The 17,013-nt window shown below is 40.3% G+C and overlaps 1 protein-coding gene across 31 annotated transcripts in view; it reads right to left on the reverse strand.

Annotated features, from left to right (window-relative positions):
- The window catches only part of KMT2C (lysine methyltransferase 2C), a 207,594-nt gene that overhangs the window by 14,294 nt on the left and 176,287 nt on the right, over positions 1-17,013 (reverse strand). For 28 of the 31 annotated variants that reach the window (XR_011139519.1, XM_068934237.1, XM_068934226.1 and 25 more), the window contains 9 exons: positions 14,836-16,658; positions 13,343-13,454; positions 11,847-11,925; positions 11,664-11,727; positions 9,255-9,487; positions 4,356-6,050; positions 2,555-2,767; positions 1,922-2,086; positions 497-638 (listed from right to left, as the gene is read on the reverse strand). Coding sequence is in view for 30 of the 31 variants with exons in the window: in XM_068934237.1 (XP_068790338.1) it covers positions 497-638; positions 1,922-2,086; positions 2,555-2,767; positions 4,356-6,050; positions 9,255-9,487; positions 11,664-11,727; positions 11,847-11,925; positions 13,343-13,454; positions 14,836-16,658 (4,526 nt within the window). In the remaining variant the exon portion in view is untranslated. The remainder of the gene's footprint in view (positions 1-496; positions 639-1,921; positions 2,087-2,554; positions 2,768-4,355; positions 6,051-9,254; positions 9,488-11,663; positions 11,728-11,846; positions 11,926-13,342; positions 13,455-14,835; positions 16,659-17,013) is intronic. The other 3 variants (XM_068934231.1, XM_068934228.1, XM_068934229.1) reach the window with 2 other exon arrangements.

Genomic DNA, 17,013 nt, shown 5'->3' on the forward strand with positions numbered 1-17,013 from the left:
AAAACCCCACTTTATAAAAACCAATGAAAGGGTCGGAAAGAAGGATTTTATCACAGAACAGTCCTCTAGAGAGAGCAGCATAAAATGTTCTTTAAGAGAAAACAGGTTTTAATTTGACAAAATTACAAGTATTAGAAATATATACTGATGACATACAAAGCCTACTGAGGACACATTTCCGAGAAACCGTTTCTGAGCTCGCTTAACGAACTGGGTATTCATTTATACTGGACAAAATAACTTAATTTTGAGGTTTTCATTTCTTAAGAGTGCTTATAACCTCAACATATTTTGGAGAGGGAGAACACTATCATTTGACTTTAAACTGGTGTAAAATAAAGCCGGATAAAAACGATGACAACCTTAAAAAGGAGGCTACGCATGCTGCTGTTATAAAAGAAGACTGTATCACCTGAAAAACAGCCCTGTTATCTGTTTTGTAATTTGCTACAAACCTGACTCATGTATTATGGAAACAGTTAAGTATTAGGCTTACCATCATGACCTCCTAACATAACAGCCTTGCCAGCAAGTTCCTCAGTGGTTGCAAAGCCGTTTACCAACTTCTGGCATGCCACAGGAGGTGGAGTGGGAGGAAGAGAGGCTGGGGGTGTCGGAGGATTACTCAGATTGTTCTGCTGCAAGAGATTAAAGAACCATAAATTAGCTGTGAAATAGAGTGAAAACTCGCATTGTTCCAGTACTAGGTAAGGTAACCCACTCATGTATTTTTATATCCAGAGGCAGAGCTGATGAACAGTGAAAACTAATTCCCAAACATGGGGTGAAATACAAGAAAATATCTGCTTTAAAAGATACTGCATTCCTTTTTTTTTTTTTTTTTTTTTGTTAAAAACATCAATGGGATGTTTTCCCAATTATCAATGGGATAATTGGGAAAAACAGTTTACATGAACAGCAAACATCGCTGAAAGAATCTATAGCTAAATTATTTACACACAAGCATAGCATTTTTAGGAACTGTCTGGGAGCCCTAGCAAGTAACTACAATTTAAGCAAAGGCCTGAACTTAAGAATGTGAGAGCTCTTCCACAGCCATTCTCTGTCCCAGTAAACGCGTGAGCTGATCCCTTTCTCACTAAAAGGGAAGCTACCGCACACTGACCACAGGATGAGCTTTCACTGAAACAGTTACCATGGAGAAGCAGATACAATGCAAGTTCACGCGCCAGGTTCCTTGCTAGCTTGCTCGACTGCCCATATTTCCAAAGAAAATTAAAGGATAGTTTCAGTATCTACTCTTGTTGCAGTTGTGCCTACAAAGCTAATGCATCTTTTCCACTTTTGGGCCAGCAACTATTTCTGCTGGGTCAGATTCTCAGTTATCTCATATAAGGCTGAAGTAAACGACACTCATTTTCTAATCAGTTACTGAATTTATTAGGGTAGCCAAGCTGCAAATATGATTCTGTCTGTTCACTATCTTCCTACTCTCCCAAAACTGCCTTTCTGATCTCAGAGACTTGAGTTTTAAATTTTGTGGGTTATTAGCTCAACAGTAAACAGACTATTTGTTAACAGTTCTTAGGTTTTTAGTTAGGGCTTAGTGGACAAAACGAGTAAAGTCTACTTCCCACTTAATTCACATTAAGAGATGCTTTAGTGCTTTCACTGACTTTGTGAAGTACTAGGAATTAAGCCTTTTCTGCTCCATAAAACTGTGATTACAATTTTCACCATTTAGTATCTGTTTGTAAATGGAATACTTGTACTTTAGTTTGTTTACAAGAACTGACTTCCACTTCCAGAGAGTAAAACAAGGACTACCTAGTCTAGCAACAGAAAATCATTTTCTTGTGCTTGCACAAAAGGCAGGAATCCTAACCAGCTAGCAGTAATAATGTCAGGATCTTCTTTTCTCATAGAGAGGGCGGAATGAAAATCTTGATTAAAACTGTACCTTGTAAATGAGCTGGGAGTAGTAATCTGAAGCCCCATCAAGAGTTGCACTACCAAAACTTCCTACAAGTCGATTTCCACCATTTAGCTGGCCACTGCCGTAGGGAAGAAAGTGTGCAAAGCTCACTCCAATTATCGGTTCCATCAGAGGCAGAAGAGAAAGCTGCTGTATTAAGAGTACAGAAAAACGTTAGAAATTAATTTAACTACAAAATAGATGCATCACAGATCTACAAACATTAGAAGAGTGGTTTCTAATTGAAAAAAAAAAAAAATCTAAATTTACCCCCTACCAGAAAACTGTCTCAAACACAGAGAGCATCCTGACTGCTAGGGAAATTGGTCCCCTGTCCAGTGGGGCCATAGCTCCCTGCTCCAGCCTCCCTGTCAGTTCAAGCAAGCAGGCTGCCAGAGCTGAAAGGACTCCCACAGCTTTGAGACTACTGAATGCCTGCCAAGTCAGAACTTCTTCCAAATGGAAATAAACCTAAACCTTTAAACCTTCCAGAAGACTGGGAAACGTATTTTCTACCACCCTGCACTCAAAATTCAACCTATCAACCTCATTCTCATCGTAAGAGATCCACTCTTTCAAGTACCCTCTTGATGCACTAACCAGTCTCTACATACTCACTTGTTTTAACTGGATGAATGTATCAGCGTTAGGGTAAATGGCTTGTTTTTCTTCTTCTTCTTTTTTTCTTTTCTTGGACCGAGGAGCTGCTTTCTCTCCTGTCCTCTGAGTTCGCTTATTTCTCTGCTTCTTTGTTTCCTGTCCTACATCTGCTCTTTGAAGCTGGCTGTTACTACACCCAAATGCACCTTGTGTTTGGTTTCCTGCAGTTTGCTGGTATAAAAAAAAGAAAGTTAAGTAGAATTTTTGATGTTTTAAGATGTAGCTCATTCAAATTACTGCATGTTAGTCTAAGTGAACACACACAATAAAATATATCACAGAGATAACAAACTGTGTTTATACTTTGTTTACTTTGTTACTGTTTACGATGGCAACTGTAACTGCTGTACCGATCCTACACACAGAATTGTGACTTATCATTAACACCACTGGTGCCTGAAAACATCATTAAAACTCACAGACCAGAAACATTTTCTTTTGAATACTCAGCTCAGTAAAATAAAGTTACGGGCACTCAACTTTAGAGGTATTCGTTAGGGCATAATGAGAGGAAGACTTGGTTAAAGAAAAGAGTTGTAGGACTTAATATGATACAAAAGTATTTTCAGTTTGGAAACAACAATGGTATTCTGGTGCTGGCTTGTGCCACTAGGTCCAAACCTTCAGTACAAGTTTTCAAAGTCGTTCTTCACATTAAAGGGGAGTTGTGTAAAAACAATCAGAACAGCACTTGGTAATACAACAGACAGTGTCAAGCAAAAAAGAAATATTAATTTCTTTTTATCAATTATTATTCTAAATAGCTGTACACAACCCCTACCTGAAAAACTCTCACAACTATTCCTGCCATTTACGTTGTAACTATGGGTCTTAAAACACTTACCTCAGTTACCTGCTACTCACCATTACCTTTCTTTTTATTAGTTTGCATTCATTTTGAATGTATTTAAATTTTGTTTCAAGGATGCATTTAGAGTTTAGGAGTCATAAAACAAAACTAAGTAGAGATTAAAGACTACAATATAGTAACCAATAAAACACACTTAGTGTCAAGTGTATCCTGCCTCTATAGAAAGCCATTTTCTTTAGGTCTAAGAACTTCATAAATTATTAAATTATATAAAGCCATTAATATAGAGAATTAATGCTTCCTTCCATTAAAGTAAAATCATTAATTAGGGAACTATTTCGTAACAGAGGAACCCAGTAATTTTAGCAGACTTTAAAACTTCACACTTCTGACATCTGCTAAAATTAAAGACAATATATGATCTTCACAGCAAAAAACGAGCATGGACTTGGTCCATTCACGGAACACTCCAGATGCTGCAGCAGAGGGTTTGTGAAGCCCAGCTTGTGCCTCTGCAAAGGCACACAGGTCATCCTACCCACGACCAAAGTGAGTGTCTCAAAACAAAGCTAGAAGCATGCAGACATACAGTATACTGTACAGCAATACGCTAGTAGGTAATTGTCATACTGTAAAGTCTTGCCTTAATCTTGCAAACATTAGGAAGTGGCACGTTTTAAGATTTTTTTCCCCCCGCATTTTAAGACTAATTTCTGAATACACTGATCTATCAAGTCATACTAAACTTTGCTCCTTTTAGTAATAACGATGATTTATGCAGGGAGAAATGACAGGAAGGGAGGTAAAAAAAATTCCTTACAGCTGTTTTACTCCACCCTTGCGCAGGCAGGTTATCTCCTCGCCTTTTCACAAATGATTGTGGTGATGGTGCAAACTAATCTTTGAGTGTTGATAACCACTGCACAACAAAACCACTAATAGGCTCACCATTCCTTCAGTTGGATTCTGCTTCTCTGGTAACTTCTTATCTCCAGCACTCTCTTCTTCTGCTCGGCAGCTGTTCTCCGATTTCTGATTTAGAAGAGATGAGGATTTTTTATTCTTAAGCAGGTGTTTCAGCAATTCATTCCCTGACTCCCCTTTTGCTGCTGGGATGCTAGCTGGCTGCGTTGGACTCTGAGCTGAAGAGGCAGGATGTGAGGTGACCTTATCTTCTTCCACCTTAATGCTGCTTGGATTTTCTGTTTTAGGCTCAGCTTGACCCGCGCATTGATCAGTTTCTGCCTTTTCTAGTTTAACTTCTTGTATGCTAGTAGGTGCATCTGTTGTAGCCTTTTCAGTCTCTGTATTTACAGTCAGCTGCTTCTGCGGCAAACTACTACTGGGGAGCTTACATTCCAGCTCGGGAGAGGTCCGGCCCTCTGCTCCATTTGATGTTGATGGGCCTGTTAACTCCACTGACTCTTGCTCATCTTGATGACGTGAAAGTTCATTGGGGGTATTAACTGCGGGGGTAGAGGTAGAATCAGAAATGGTTGGAGTTGATGGTGCAGTTATATCTGAATGTGGAGTTGATGGGGCTTTTATTGACTCAGCATCGTCATCCTTTTTCTTTTTTCGAGTCCTTTTCTTTTTTCCTTTCTCTTCCGGGATTATGTCAGAATACAGCTGTATGAGAGACTGGCTTGATCCAGGGAAATTTGTTGCCTGGGGCATGCTTGTGTCTGAAGCACATGACGGACCACTACCAAGTACTGCAGATGAAGGTACAGGAGGAGCAACTGGGGGCCTGACTTGGTTCTGTGTGAAGGTGGCCCCAGGGAGATTTCCGTGAGTTTGTTTAACGGTATGAAAACTAGGGGCTCCACCTGGAACAGCAGAGGCATCAGGTCCAAAAGTTGCAGCCCCCACTGGTCTTCGCTCACTGCTTTGCATAAAGGTCGTGGCAGGAGGTGAGTTCACAGGACCTTGTTGCAGAATCTGTCCCATTTGTTGCTGCTGATGCTGTGGAGACTGCTGAAGAGGTCTTGGAGTTTGTATGAAATCACAAGGTAGATCAGAATTAAAGAAAGGTATCTGGGATAAGGACGTTCTGTTATTTAATTCGGACCCTATCATACCGTGTTGTTCTAGTTCCATTCTCTGCTGTAAAGCCCGCTGTCGATCCACCTCCTGCATAAGCTGAATGCGCTGCCGCTCCTGTTGCTCTCGTAAACGCTCCTTTCTTTCCCGCTCTTGGAAACTTTCGCTGAAGGGGTTATTGTCATCAAACTCCACCCTTGGTGGTGGCCCTGACTGTGCAGCTGCATTAGGACCAGGCACAGGAGCTGGTGTAGCAGGAGTAATTGGCAATGGCGTCATGGGAGGCTGCATCCTTGCTGGGCTAATGGCAATATGACTCGTCGGGGCATTTGCAGATTGCCATCCCGATATATTTGGCATTCTGGTTGGGTTGGATTGCCCAGGGATTACCACTGCGTGTTGCTGATGCTGGAGCTGTTGTGCCACCATGGGAAAGTTCTGCTGATTCATTGCTGGTGATGTTCCTCCTGGAACCATTGGTGTTTGGGCCTGGACTCCTGGCATTATAGCATGGGGTGCCATCCCGCACTGCTGCTGCTGCTGCTGCTTGATTCGATATTCCTCAATTAGTTCTGCATGTTCTTTCTGTTGTTTTCGAATCTGAAAATTACAAAATTCATTACTTGTCTCTGACATGTACTGACTGCAGAGGTGGCATAAAACATGTAATTCAGCATTATACTTTCAGCAGAAAATGAAACTCACGCAAAATTAGCATTTCTGTGCAATCTTATTTTCTCTCCCTTTTTAAGGTTAAATGGGCATGATTTGATTCGAAATACAATCCATCCCCAAATTGTACCAAAAAAACTGATGACTTCGTTACTGTCACCGAAAATAGCGTTACTACAGCACTCAGAAGTCCCAGCTACGTACCAAGACCACATGGCGCCAGAAATTATACAAAATGTGAAATTGATCCTTGCCCTAATAACCTTAACATCCATGTACAGAACAGCAAGAGTTGGGAACAGACGGGAAAAAGGAATACAGGGAAACGACGAGATGAATGATCTTCACGCACCAGCTACGATTTTTAAAAGCTGAAACTGAAAAGTTTACAGAAAAACAATGAGGTACACTCACATTTATTCACAGGCAGATCCCCTGAACATCACACAGCAGGGGAATAAAAAGCAACAAGACGCTGCTTTGATGTTTTAAATTTTAGGATGAAAATCAACTGGACGTGGACGTTAAAAGTAAAGGCTAACAGCTTATTTTTAATGCAAATAGGAGAAGCCAGCGGAGGGATATGACAGTGTCACCAGTGTCTTCACCAGGCTAACAGAGAGTATTTCAGAAATATGATAGATACCTAACTCATTTCCCTCTAAAAAAATTAAAAGTACTTGCAATACACTGGTTACTAATGCATAGAATACGGAAAATCTCTCTCTATTTACTAGATTATGACTTCTGCAACTTCTGTTTGCACTGATGTGAAAAGTCCGTAACATAATTAAAAATGTCTGATAGCACTCTCCTTTACCTGGAGCTAGGGTTAAGCTAGAAAGGTCAGAACAACAGAGATGCTACAGGGACCTCTTCAGAACGCAGAGCAGGTGCACCCAAAAGGTTATTTACAGCGTCACCTCAGGTTGGAAATGATTTACGAGCTCTGGTTTGGCACTGGTACTTGCCACGAAAACACTACCACTGCACAGAGCCACTGACTGGATGTATCTGCACTGCACTGTCCTGTGCTCCAGGAGTTCTCAGGTGGTGTACAGCCCTAACTCCGTGGTGGCTCTGCATGTTTATGCAATGAGGCACCCAAACCAGCACGTCCTCCTAGGATCTGCAGCGGCAAGCAGCCACGTGACTGACCTTGGAATTAGCTGTGATCTCACAGGAGCAGCACTGAATACACACAGCTGGACCCGAGCTGAAACTATGCAGATCGACCTGGTGGCTCTAACAGAGCAGGGGAGAACGAAGCAGAGGGTTTGGCCTGCAGGGCTTGTTAGCACAGGCGCTACGCCATCCTGAGCAGTTACACTGCCCTGGCTATGGAAACAGTATGGTAGTGTCTGCATGGCTCTGTGCCGGAGCTAATAACCCTGTCAGACATAAGCTCACTTTGCACAAACTCAACTCCAGTTTCCCTGCACCTGTGATTAGGTCCAACAACTCACAGTAACTTGAAAGCTTCTCTCTCTCGCTCTCGCTCGCTCTCTCTCTCTCTCTATATATATCGTTTGTCCTTTTTAAAAACTAACAGAAGCTTGACTGCAGGAGAAGAACACGGTAAACGCCTTCAAATAGAACGTCCTTAAAAATACACTTTAACATAAAGCTTATTTAAGTTCCATGTAGGCACATAACAAAGTACAGTCTAGGACACAGACTACCGGTCTAAATCAGGGCTTGAATGGGAGTGGAAGGCGTTTTCCAGCAGTACATGAAACTCAAAGTTTAAAAAATGAAAAATAAAAGCAACTTAATTATGGGGCACAACACGAATCTGCCAGCAGTGTCATGACAAGAGCTGTTACTTTGACATAACTGCAGTTTAAGTCTGGAGTGAAATATATATATATATATATACACACAATAGAGACTGGTTAAACGGAGTATTTTTGTATTTGTTCTACTCATGATTTATTGTGGAAAGGAAAGAAAAAGGAAGAAATGACGTAGACATAATTTATCTGCATCACCTCTCTTCTACATAGTGAAGAGACAAGCCAACAAATATTCCATCCAGTGCATACTCCTGAGGCACCACAGGAGCAAGAGCCTGAAGGTCGCGTACCACTAATGACTTCAGTCCATGGAGCCTGCTGCCAAATTTTCCCCTCACCTTAATAAAGGAAAACTCTTAAAATATTTTAGTATTTGGCAGGTCTATTTGTTCCTGACAATGAAAAGATTCCCCACCCATACAATAAGGAGGCATCATGCCAGACAATATATAAATTACACCTTGAGGAAAATAGCACTCAATACTGTTGGCCAAACCATACGTTTATCAAAACAATCACAGACTTAACTTTAACCTCAGTTACTACAGTCATGGTTACAAGATGCAGCAAGTGAAATTCCAACTGAACACAGGAAGAAAAAAAGCCTCACACAGTGAAAAGCGATTACGCTCTGCAACAGAGGCCCAGAGAGCCTGGAAAATCTCTGCTCTTGGGAGACTTTCAAAACTTGACTGGACGAGGCCCTGAGCAACCCGATCTGCGAAGCTAGTTCTGCTTTGATCAGGAGGCTGGACTAGATGATCTCCAGATATCCCTTCCAACCTACACTATTGCATGATATGGTAACAGATAATGCTGTGATAATAAGTGTCTAGGAACAAGATAAATCATAAACTCCACTAACGTTAGAGTTACAACGAAAAGAGATTTTCGAACAGCAACAGTTAACTGGCATACAACCAAGAAGTTCTGATTAAATGAGGACATCTGAAAAAGCCTGTTAGGAGATTCATTCAAGCTTGAAACAGAACCCTACGCGGTAAGAAATTCCTCCTCCACAATCTGAATCTTTCATTTATGCTCTTCATAGCACCAGGAACTCTGTTGCAGATCATTCTGCTAAACAATTTCCCCTCTTCTCAAAGTAAAACAGCTTTTTGCCATAACTTTTGTTGTAGCATCTTCTCCTACAGCTCCTGTGTCACTCACAATCTGAAGCAATGCTGCCACACACACAAAATATGATAAAGTGTGGTTCCCTTTAAGTAAGCTCCACTGCATTTAACTATTTCAATTAATATTTTAACAGATTTACAAGATTTACCAGTATGAGAGCTCAATATTAAGGGGATTAGCTTGTCTTCCACATGATTACCTGTTCTAGCTGTTTTTGTACCATACTTTGCTGCTCAGTTACATGTTTAAGCTGTTCTGCATCTTCTTCCGGGAACTCGCGGCCAGCTTTCTTGGCTGTACGCTGCTTTGCTGAGAGCGCTTTTTTCGATTTTCTGTGTGCTCCAATTTGTTCCTCAAGGTACTTTTGCTGCATTTGAAGAAGTTGTTGTGTTTCTTGCAGCCATTCCTCATATTGCTTTCTTTGTGAATCATCTAGAGACAGGGGAAATAACGCATGATATGATCTCATCCTGTAGAATCTAGCTTTTAAAGTTGCAATTTAATAGTAAGGCTCCCCTCTTATTTTGTGAGCCTGTTGGTCAAGTGCAGCCAAATTTAACTGAGGAGCTGAGCTCTCAGAGACATGAAGTTCTTAAGAGTGATTTGAGTAAAGGAGAAAGAGATCCAATTTATTGCCTTTATTGAGAGAAAGCAGTTTTAACTCAGTCCTTCAATTTTGAGAGATGCTTGCCAACTATCTAGTCAGCAAAACGTGCACTTGCTAGCCAGTCAGTACACCCGGCTTTGAAACCAGGTACAGAACCCATTGGTACCCTGCTGTGCCACAGAACAGGGAATGCGAAAGTACCTGGGGGGAGGGCAAGAGATTAAAAGACACAAATTTACAGATGTGACCTAATCAATTCTGGTGCTCAAAGAACAGTTTTGTACATTTAAATCTATTTCTGTTACGTCTTCTAAAAACACATCAAACTACTCTCTTTTTGACCACAGCAGACATTTCTGATTAATCGTTTTCAGAATTACGAATTAAAATACAAACTACCCTACAAGTCAAAGTCACTGCAAGAAAACGAACTGAAAAAATAAGCTTTTTACAACTCGTCTTCTGTGTATAGGTAACTTTCTCTTGGTCCTCATCAGAGGGCATTCGGCCTCCAATGCTTCTTCCTTCCCGCAAATCAACGCATTCTCACATAGACTATAACTGTGACATTATTCTTCTGACAAATGAGGAACGCTGATCTGCTCTCAGGCTCATGACTGAGTAATCCACTGTTCTCAGATATTTTTCCTGGAGGCAAAACAATCATGTTCAATAATACTTACCTGCACTAAGCCCAGAAAGCAAGCGACAAGGCTCGGTGACGATATCACTTGTCTCATGGTAACATTGAGACAATAAAGTGGATGACCAGGAATCAGGCATAGAATTCCCCTTATAAAGCATGTTTATCTCATATAAAGAATCAAGTTAACCAGGTGACATATGATTTCAGTACAACCCACGTCTTCCTTGTGCTCCAGTCCCCACCACGTTCTACGTTGTCACTGCTGCAGAGATGGTCACTGAATCTAACAGCTCTGCTAAATCAATTCACAGAGCTAGCTACAGTCTCAAGGGGCACTGCTTCTTCCAATGATAAATTCTGTGAAACTAATCATATAACCTGAAGTGACAACTGAGTGGAAATGGAGAATAACTGGAGATGGGAGAAATCTGAAAGCGCAAATGAAAGTACTGAAATATTAACTAGTTCCAGATAAGAATAACTGCTACTGCAACGAAAAAAAAAAAAGACTTCCTGAAGCGCTCAGAACCATCTCCAATTCTCCCTTCACCAGTGCCTGACCACTGTTGAGGGTCATTTAAAATCTTACTAGAAATTAATACATAAAACATTACTAAAGCTTCTCATTGCCTTTTAGCACTCCTACTCCAGTCTCTGGAAAAGGTAAAAAGTGTTAACTTCTGTTTCTATTAGCAAATACTAAGAAAAGCTTTTGCAGTAACAGAAGCACTTTTTCTCATGTGGTCTTCCTCCCCCATCATACGCTTAGTATAAAGTTCTGCTAACAAATCTACTTCTTACTGTAGAGACTAAGATCTACAAATAACCTAGTGCAAGTGGATGTAAGGAATGCAAAATACTAGTGCCACGTGTATTTGTTTTCACCAGCTGTGGTTCCCAGTCAGTCTTGCTTAACTAAAACCCGAAAGGCTTTTGTTCATATTTTTTAAACTGACAATCATGCTACACAAAACTTTTTGCTTCTCAGATAAAAAATAAGCTATCAATGTAGGCTGTTATTCTCACTGAGCTCAGAATACTACAACTTAACAAAACACGACATTCTTGAGATAGCAGTCTGTCAAATAATATATACAATTACTATCCTCACACAAATCCAAATGATGCTAATTATTTTATTACTCTTTGTGATTAAGACCAGAAAACTCAGCTTTGTTCTTCTTCCCTCTTTCCTTACGGTATTTCTTGGAGGACACTTTTCCAGACAAATTGTTAATATCATTTACTACGTGCCCTTTTATGAACTGGTATCATAATGATGAAATGGTGCAATTTCAGAAAGATGAATTAGTCAAGCTAAGAAAATATTTTTGGAAAGAAACAGCTGTACTTACTGACAAAACCAGGACCAAAATTTGGAGGATTAGGCCTAGAAATCTGAGGTGTCAAATTTCCATCCTAGAAATTTCAGAAAAATACACAGACAAGGAAATTAAATTATGATTCTATTAGAAACAAACAAACTAGTTATCTTTATCAGGCACTTTTGCTGTGTATTTCCTATCAAGTTGTACTACCTGTGTGGTTACTTGCTGCATATGACTTTGGCCTTCATTGGTCTGAGCCCCCGGCACTGGCTGCCCCATAAAGGGAAACCTATTGATACATAAACAGAAGGTGAAATTGTAACTTTAAAATTGGTGGGTATTTTAGAAGAGAGACTACGGTTTGTACTATATTAAACCTAAACAAACTGTCCAGATATTTATAGATATTTGCTTGAAGCTCTACACCAAACTTTTCCAAAGTCTGGAAAATACTATTTCTCATTTGACACTCTGCTCTAAATTTAAACTATTGCATTTCATACTCTTCAAAGAGATGAACTAAACATCATATATTGTAGTAAAATTAGTACACGTGGTATTTTACTAATAGTGAAGATGCATGGGTGCAAACTAAATAAAAATGACATAAGAAACATATATATTTACATTTTATAACGATAAAACATTAGATTTAATGTGTTTAGATATCACGGCAACACAGTTCCTGCAGTAAGGTAGATGTGCTTGGGTTTCAGAAACAGTTTAAACAAGCCCCTGTAACTGTTCTCAGACAACGTAACTTCACAAAGCAAAACCAAACGCAATTCAGAAGATCTTAGTCTACGATAACGGCGTAGAAGAATGCAAATTTTTATATGGAATGGTAATAGAGCACAGATTTAAAACAAAAAAAATCATCTTATTGCATCTAGAAACAGAAGGATAAACCAGGGTACATAAGGTACCCAACGAGTATCTGAGCAGTTAGAATCTTGTGCTGTTGCAGGTCACCCAGATTAGGCTGCAGCAATATACCATACTGGAAGCTGTAATAAATGGGTTGGGGTGCAAAATCTTCTTATCAAGATCAAATAAGCCTTCCAAGCACCTTTGGAAAGCCACATACTACCAGATAGCACTGACGTACATGTTGACAAGGGGAAAAGGAAGCGTACTGTTTTAAGGACCATAGGAAAAAAAAGTTGCAGACCGTATCAGGCCAATATATTCCCTACTTCTGGTAAAGACGGTCATAGTGAAGTCTGCACAACTCATAGTTACCTCCTTTTGTCCACAGAACTGATTTAGAGAGACGATGAAAACGGTTACTTGGGCTAAATTTAAATTGTACACAGCATTGAACACTGTCCTGCAGCATGAAGATTAACTGCTACACGGCCCTCAACAGTTTTCAAACACAATGCGCAGGAGATGTGCCACTACATAATTAGTAAATGGGAAACCACAACGGAAATCAAGAGGGAAGCCATGTTTATTGAGTAGACCAACGATATTATAATCGGAACAGAGATCTAACAAGTTTTAATCCTTTCTACTGTTTCTACTGTCACAAGGGTCTTCTTCTTAGGAAATGATCCGGCATTAACATGGACTATATGAACTACACAACAAATAGATCCTTCCCCACTTTTAAATTTTTTCATTTTCAGTGCACAGTTCCTCCTAGCACTATTGTTTTCTTTTATATTTTGTAGGCCTAAAGAATAGAATCAAGCTTTGCCTACCTGTTCATGACCATTGGTGGCATCCCCATGTTACTCTGTGCCATTACTTTATTGATCCCCTTAAGAGCTACCATTTTTGCTTTCATTATAGGATCAGTAATTGCATCAAAGTCTATAAAGGAAAAACAGTACAAGTCAATTACATAGCTCAATATTACATGACTTTAACTAGAACTGACTTGTTCAGATCTCGTTTATGCATAAATTATCAGTAAAACAATGCAACTGCTTAACTGTTCCAAATATATCTGTTCTCTCTGCTTTGAAATTAATGGTTAATAACGTAGGTTCATGTATCCTCTTAAGAAAAAATAATCCAGCAGCAACTACCTTGGATATAAGATGCACAACGCCTCTTGTGACAAAAAGAAAAAATTCTTGTTCTCAGCCAAGACACACAAAGGAACAGTAGACTGGTTTGAGACGGGCTTAGACCATATCCGATCTATGACCCAACAGATTTAGAATACAGAATTCTATTTATAAGTCTAAGAATCAGGAAGACGACCGGTTTCTGTGAGTTTAGTTGGCTATATTGACACAATACCACTAACATATACTAAGGAAACCTGTTAAGTTGCTTTGTAATTATTGGTAGTACTACCACCAGGAAGGCACACATCACTTGGGAGCATCTGAAAGGATGACAAGCACAGTGATCTATGCCTCTGTCCCGCCTTCTGTCCGTCCGTTCGGTTGCCCCATGCCGAGTGGAACAAACACGACTGACGTTCCTCACGGGGAGGGCGTTCAAGCCACACTGCGGATACGAATTGCCACTTTGGGGTGGGCTAGCTCTGTCTTACAAACAGACTTGATGGCCAGCGTAGTTAGAACTAACGCATTTCTAAAATTTTCGTTATTTTATTAATAACAATCGAATGACAGCACAATGATGTTCTCAATCTTAATTCCCCATCAGCTATGTTACATGAAACAGGCAAGGACCGTTTATCTTAAATGCTTTTAGTATGCGCAGAATTATTTGTGAAGCTTTGCGCCTTGCCTGGCTTTCATGCAAGTTAATCATACAGCTTTCAACAGTCCCTTTCCTTGAGACACTTTGAACTCTGCAAAACATTGTGATAAAACAACCATAAACTGAAAATGAATAGGTCAAATATCTGAAGGTCAGCTACTGCACTTCTTCATCTCATTGTTTACAAAGGCTGCATTTTACTCCATTTCACAAATGAGAAACTGAAGCATAAAGAGAGTACATGTCAGGGCTAATGTCAGAGAAATTTGGCAGTAAAACAGCATTATCCTGATCAAAATGAAGTCAAGAGGGGCTTTGCCACAGAGCTCAGAACTGTACCTACATGCTCAATTCCCAGACTTCCATTATACCTACTAGTCAGGCTGCTTTTTGTTAGGCCAACTTCAGAGTCTGAACAGCTATATGCTTCTTTTGGTGCTACATATTATTTAGCGTTTTTTTTTTTTTTTTTAAACAATTAACCATCACGCACACAAACAGATCACCTACATACCAATATTGGGGAAAAACGGCTCCGAACGTTGGCGAATCATGGCTTGCATCTGTCGCTGCTGCTGCTGCTCTTGCCTTTCTTGATCCAAAAGATCCTGCAGAAGGAGCGGCTGCTCCTCTAGCAGGAGTGGTCTCTCTCGATTTTGTTGCTGAGCTAATGGCTGAGGGAGCATTATCTGTTGCGGGCCAGATATGCCACTAGGACCAGGACGGTTTGCTACAGCCATAGTTTGATTAGAAGTTTGTCCTGGCCCAAAGTTATGATTAGCTGACTGACCCTGCATAAATCCCGGATTTGGTGACCCTTGAGAAAAATTATGGTTTATTCGCGGAACCATGGCCAAATTTGTATTTAAAGTGTTTTCCAAGATCTGTCCACCAGGTGTCATTAGTGTTTGTTGAATACCTGACGAATGGTTCATTTGCGTTTCTGGCAAAGATTGAGACGGAGATCCTATTGTCCTTGCCTCAGCGTTATCTGAGCTTTCGTTAGCTAGCAAACTTGAGAGGACTGGTGTGGATCCCGAAATACTGCAGGAACTTGCTGCTCCTTGAACAGGCAGTGGAGCAGACCCCTGAGCATCCGAACTAGGCACAGTTGTTTCCTGATTAGGAACAACAGTAGTTTTGTCAGGGAATTCTGGGTTTGCAGGCTGCACAGAAGCCTTTTCTCCATCCTTTAACTCCACTTCAGCAGCCTGTTGAGTACTTGCAGATTCAGCATTTCCATCACTTTTTTCATTTTCACTCTTCTTCTCCTCGTGAGTGTTTGGAGAAAGTACTTCTGTTTTAATTTCACTTTCTGTAGCTGATTTCTTCTGTGGGGACAGAGTCTCAGAAGGGGCAACAATTCTATCACCTTGTTCTTTCTGTTTGGGTTCTTCTGTCTTGCCCTGGATATCTAACTTGTCATCAATGGGGACACCAAGATCTAGTTCTTCATTAAACATTCCTTTCTTATCCCCCAGATCAAGTTCTGGGTCTGTGTATGCAATTATATCAAATTCTCCTGATCTTAGAAGGTCATCAAGGTGAGGATCATTCGTTTCCAAATTGTCTAAGGTATCTAATTCATCTCCTTTTCCATCCTCTGTGTCTAGGTTCAAGTTTTCCAGATCCTCATCGTCTAAATCCTTGACTTCAACCCCATCAAGGTCTTTCACATCTAAATCTTTTACAGCAGGATCATCAGGATCAAGCTTTTCTTCTAGACCATCCGTTGGCTGGCTGGGAATCTGTAAATTTGCAGATTCTTCGCTTGGTGCAGATGTAGGCAACGACGGTCCTGGGAAAGCATCAGCAACTGGTGGATGACTCAGAGAACGTATTACAAGTGCAGGTGGGTTGTCAGGACTGATTTGATCTTGCTGGGACTGTGACATATGCTCCAAACTTGTAGACATCTGCAACTGGCTAGACATACCTTGAGAACTATGTCTCAGTGGTTCTGCCTGCCTTGGGCCTGGAAACTCCTGCCTGGGTATAAACCCGGCATGTCGCTGATGAGATGCTGTCGCATCCATAACATTTGTAGCAGAAGGATTAAAAGGAAGTCTCGGCCTGCCATCAGGAGCTCTGTGACGTAACTCAATAAATGCCTGACCCAATATATTGTGCTGCTGAACCTGAATTCCCTGTGGAGGAAAATGCTGAGGGATCCCGGGTGTATTATTTATTTGTGGATTGTTTGTTGGTCTTGGCATATCAACAGACAAAGATCTTCTCAGCTGCGGTGGAACTCCAGGGCGTTGCATTGGCTGCTGAGGACCAAGGAAACGTTCTTGACCTGATGGTGGACCATGGCCACCTCCCGGAAACCCAAATCTAAAACAAAGTATCAAAGACTAAATTATCTTTTTTCTCAGGATTGCCTAATCTGGTATATTTACTACATGACAATTCGCCAAAATGCTTTAAATGATACATTCATTAAAATATTTAAATAGTTTGACTAATTATGCTTATATTTAAAGGAGCTTTATGACTAGAATAACATAATTATTTTGATCATGTTTAACAAACAACTTGTTTTCAATTCTAATAATAACGGACAGAAAATTCTGTGACAGTAAGAATTACCTTAATAAACAAACTACATTTTAATTCAACTCAGTAAGTCTAAAATAACTTTGTTTTCAGTGATTTGTAAACACACACAATCCAAAATGTTGAAAAGAAT

Source organism: Struthio camelus, chromosome 2 (genome assembly GCF_040807025.1).
Source record: "Struthio camelus isolate bStrCam1 chromosome 2, bStrCam1.hap1, whole genome shotgun sequence".
NCBI classification, from domain to species: Eukaryota; Metazoa; Chordata; class Aves; order Struthioniformes; family Struthionidae; genus Struthio; species Struthio camelus.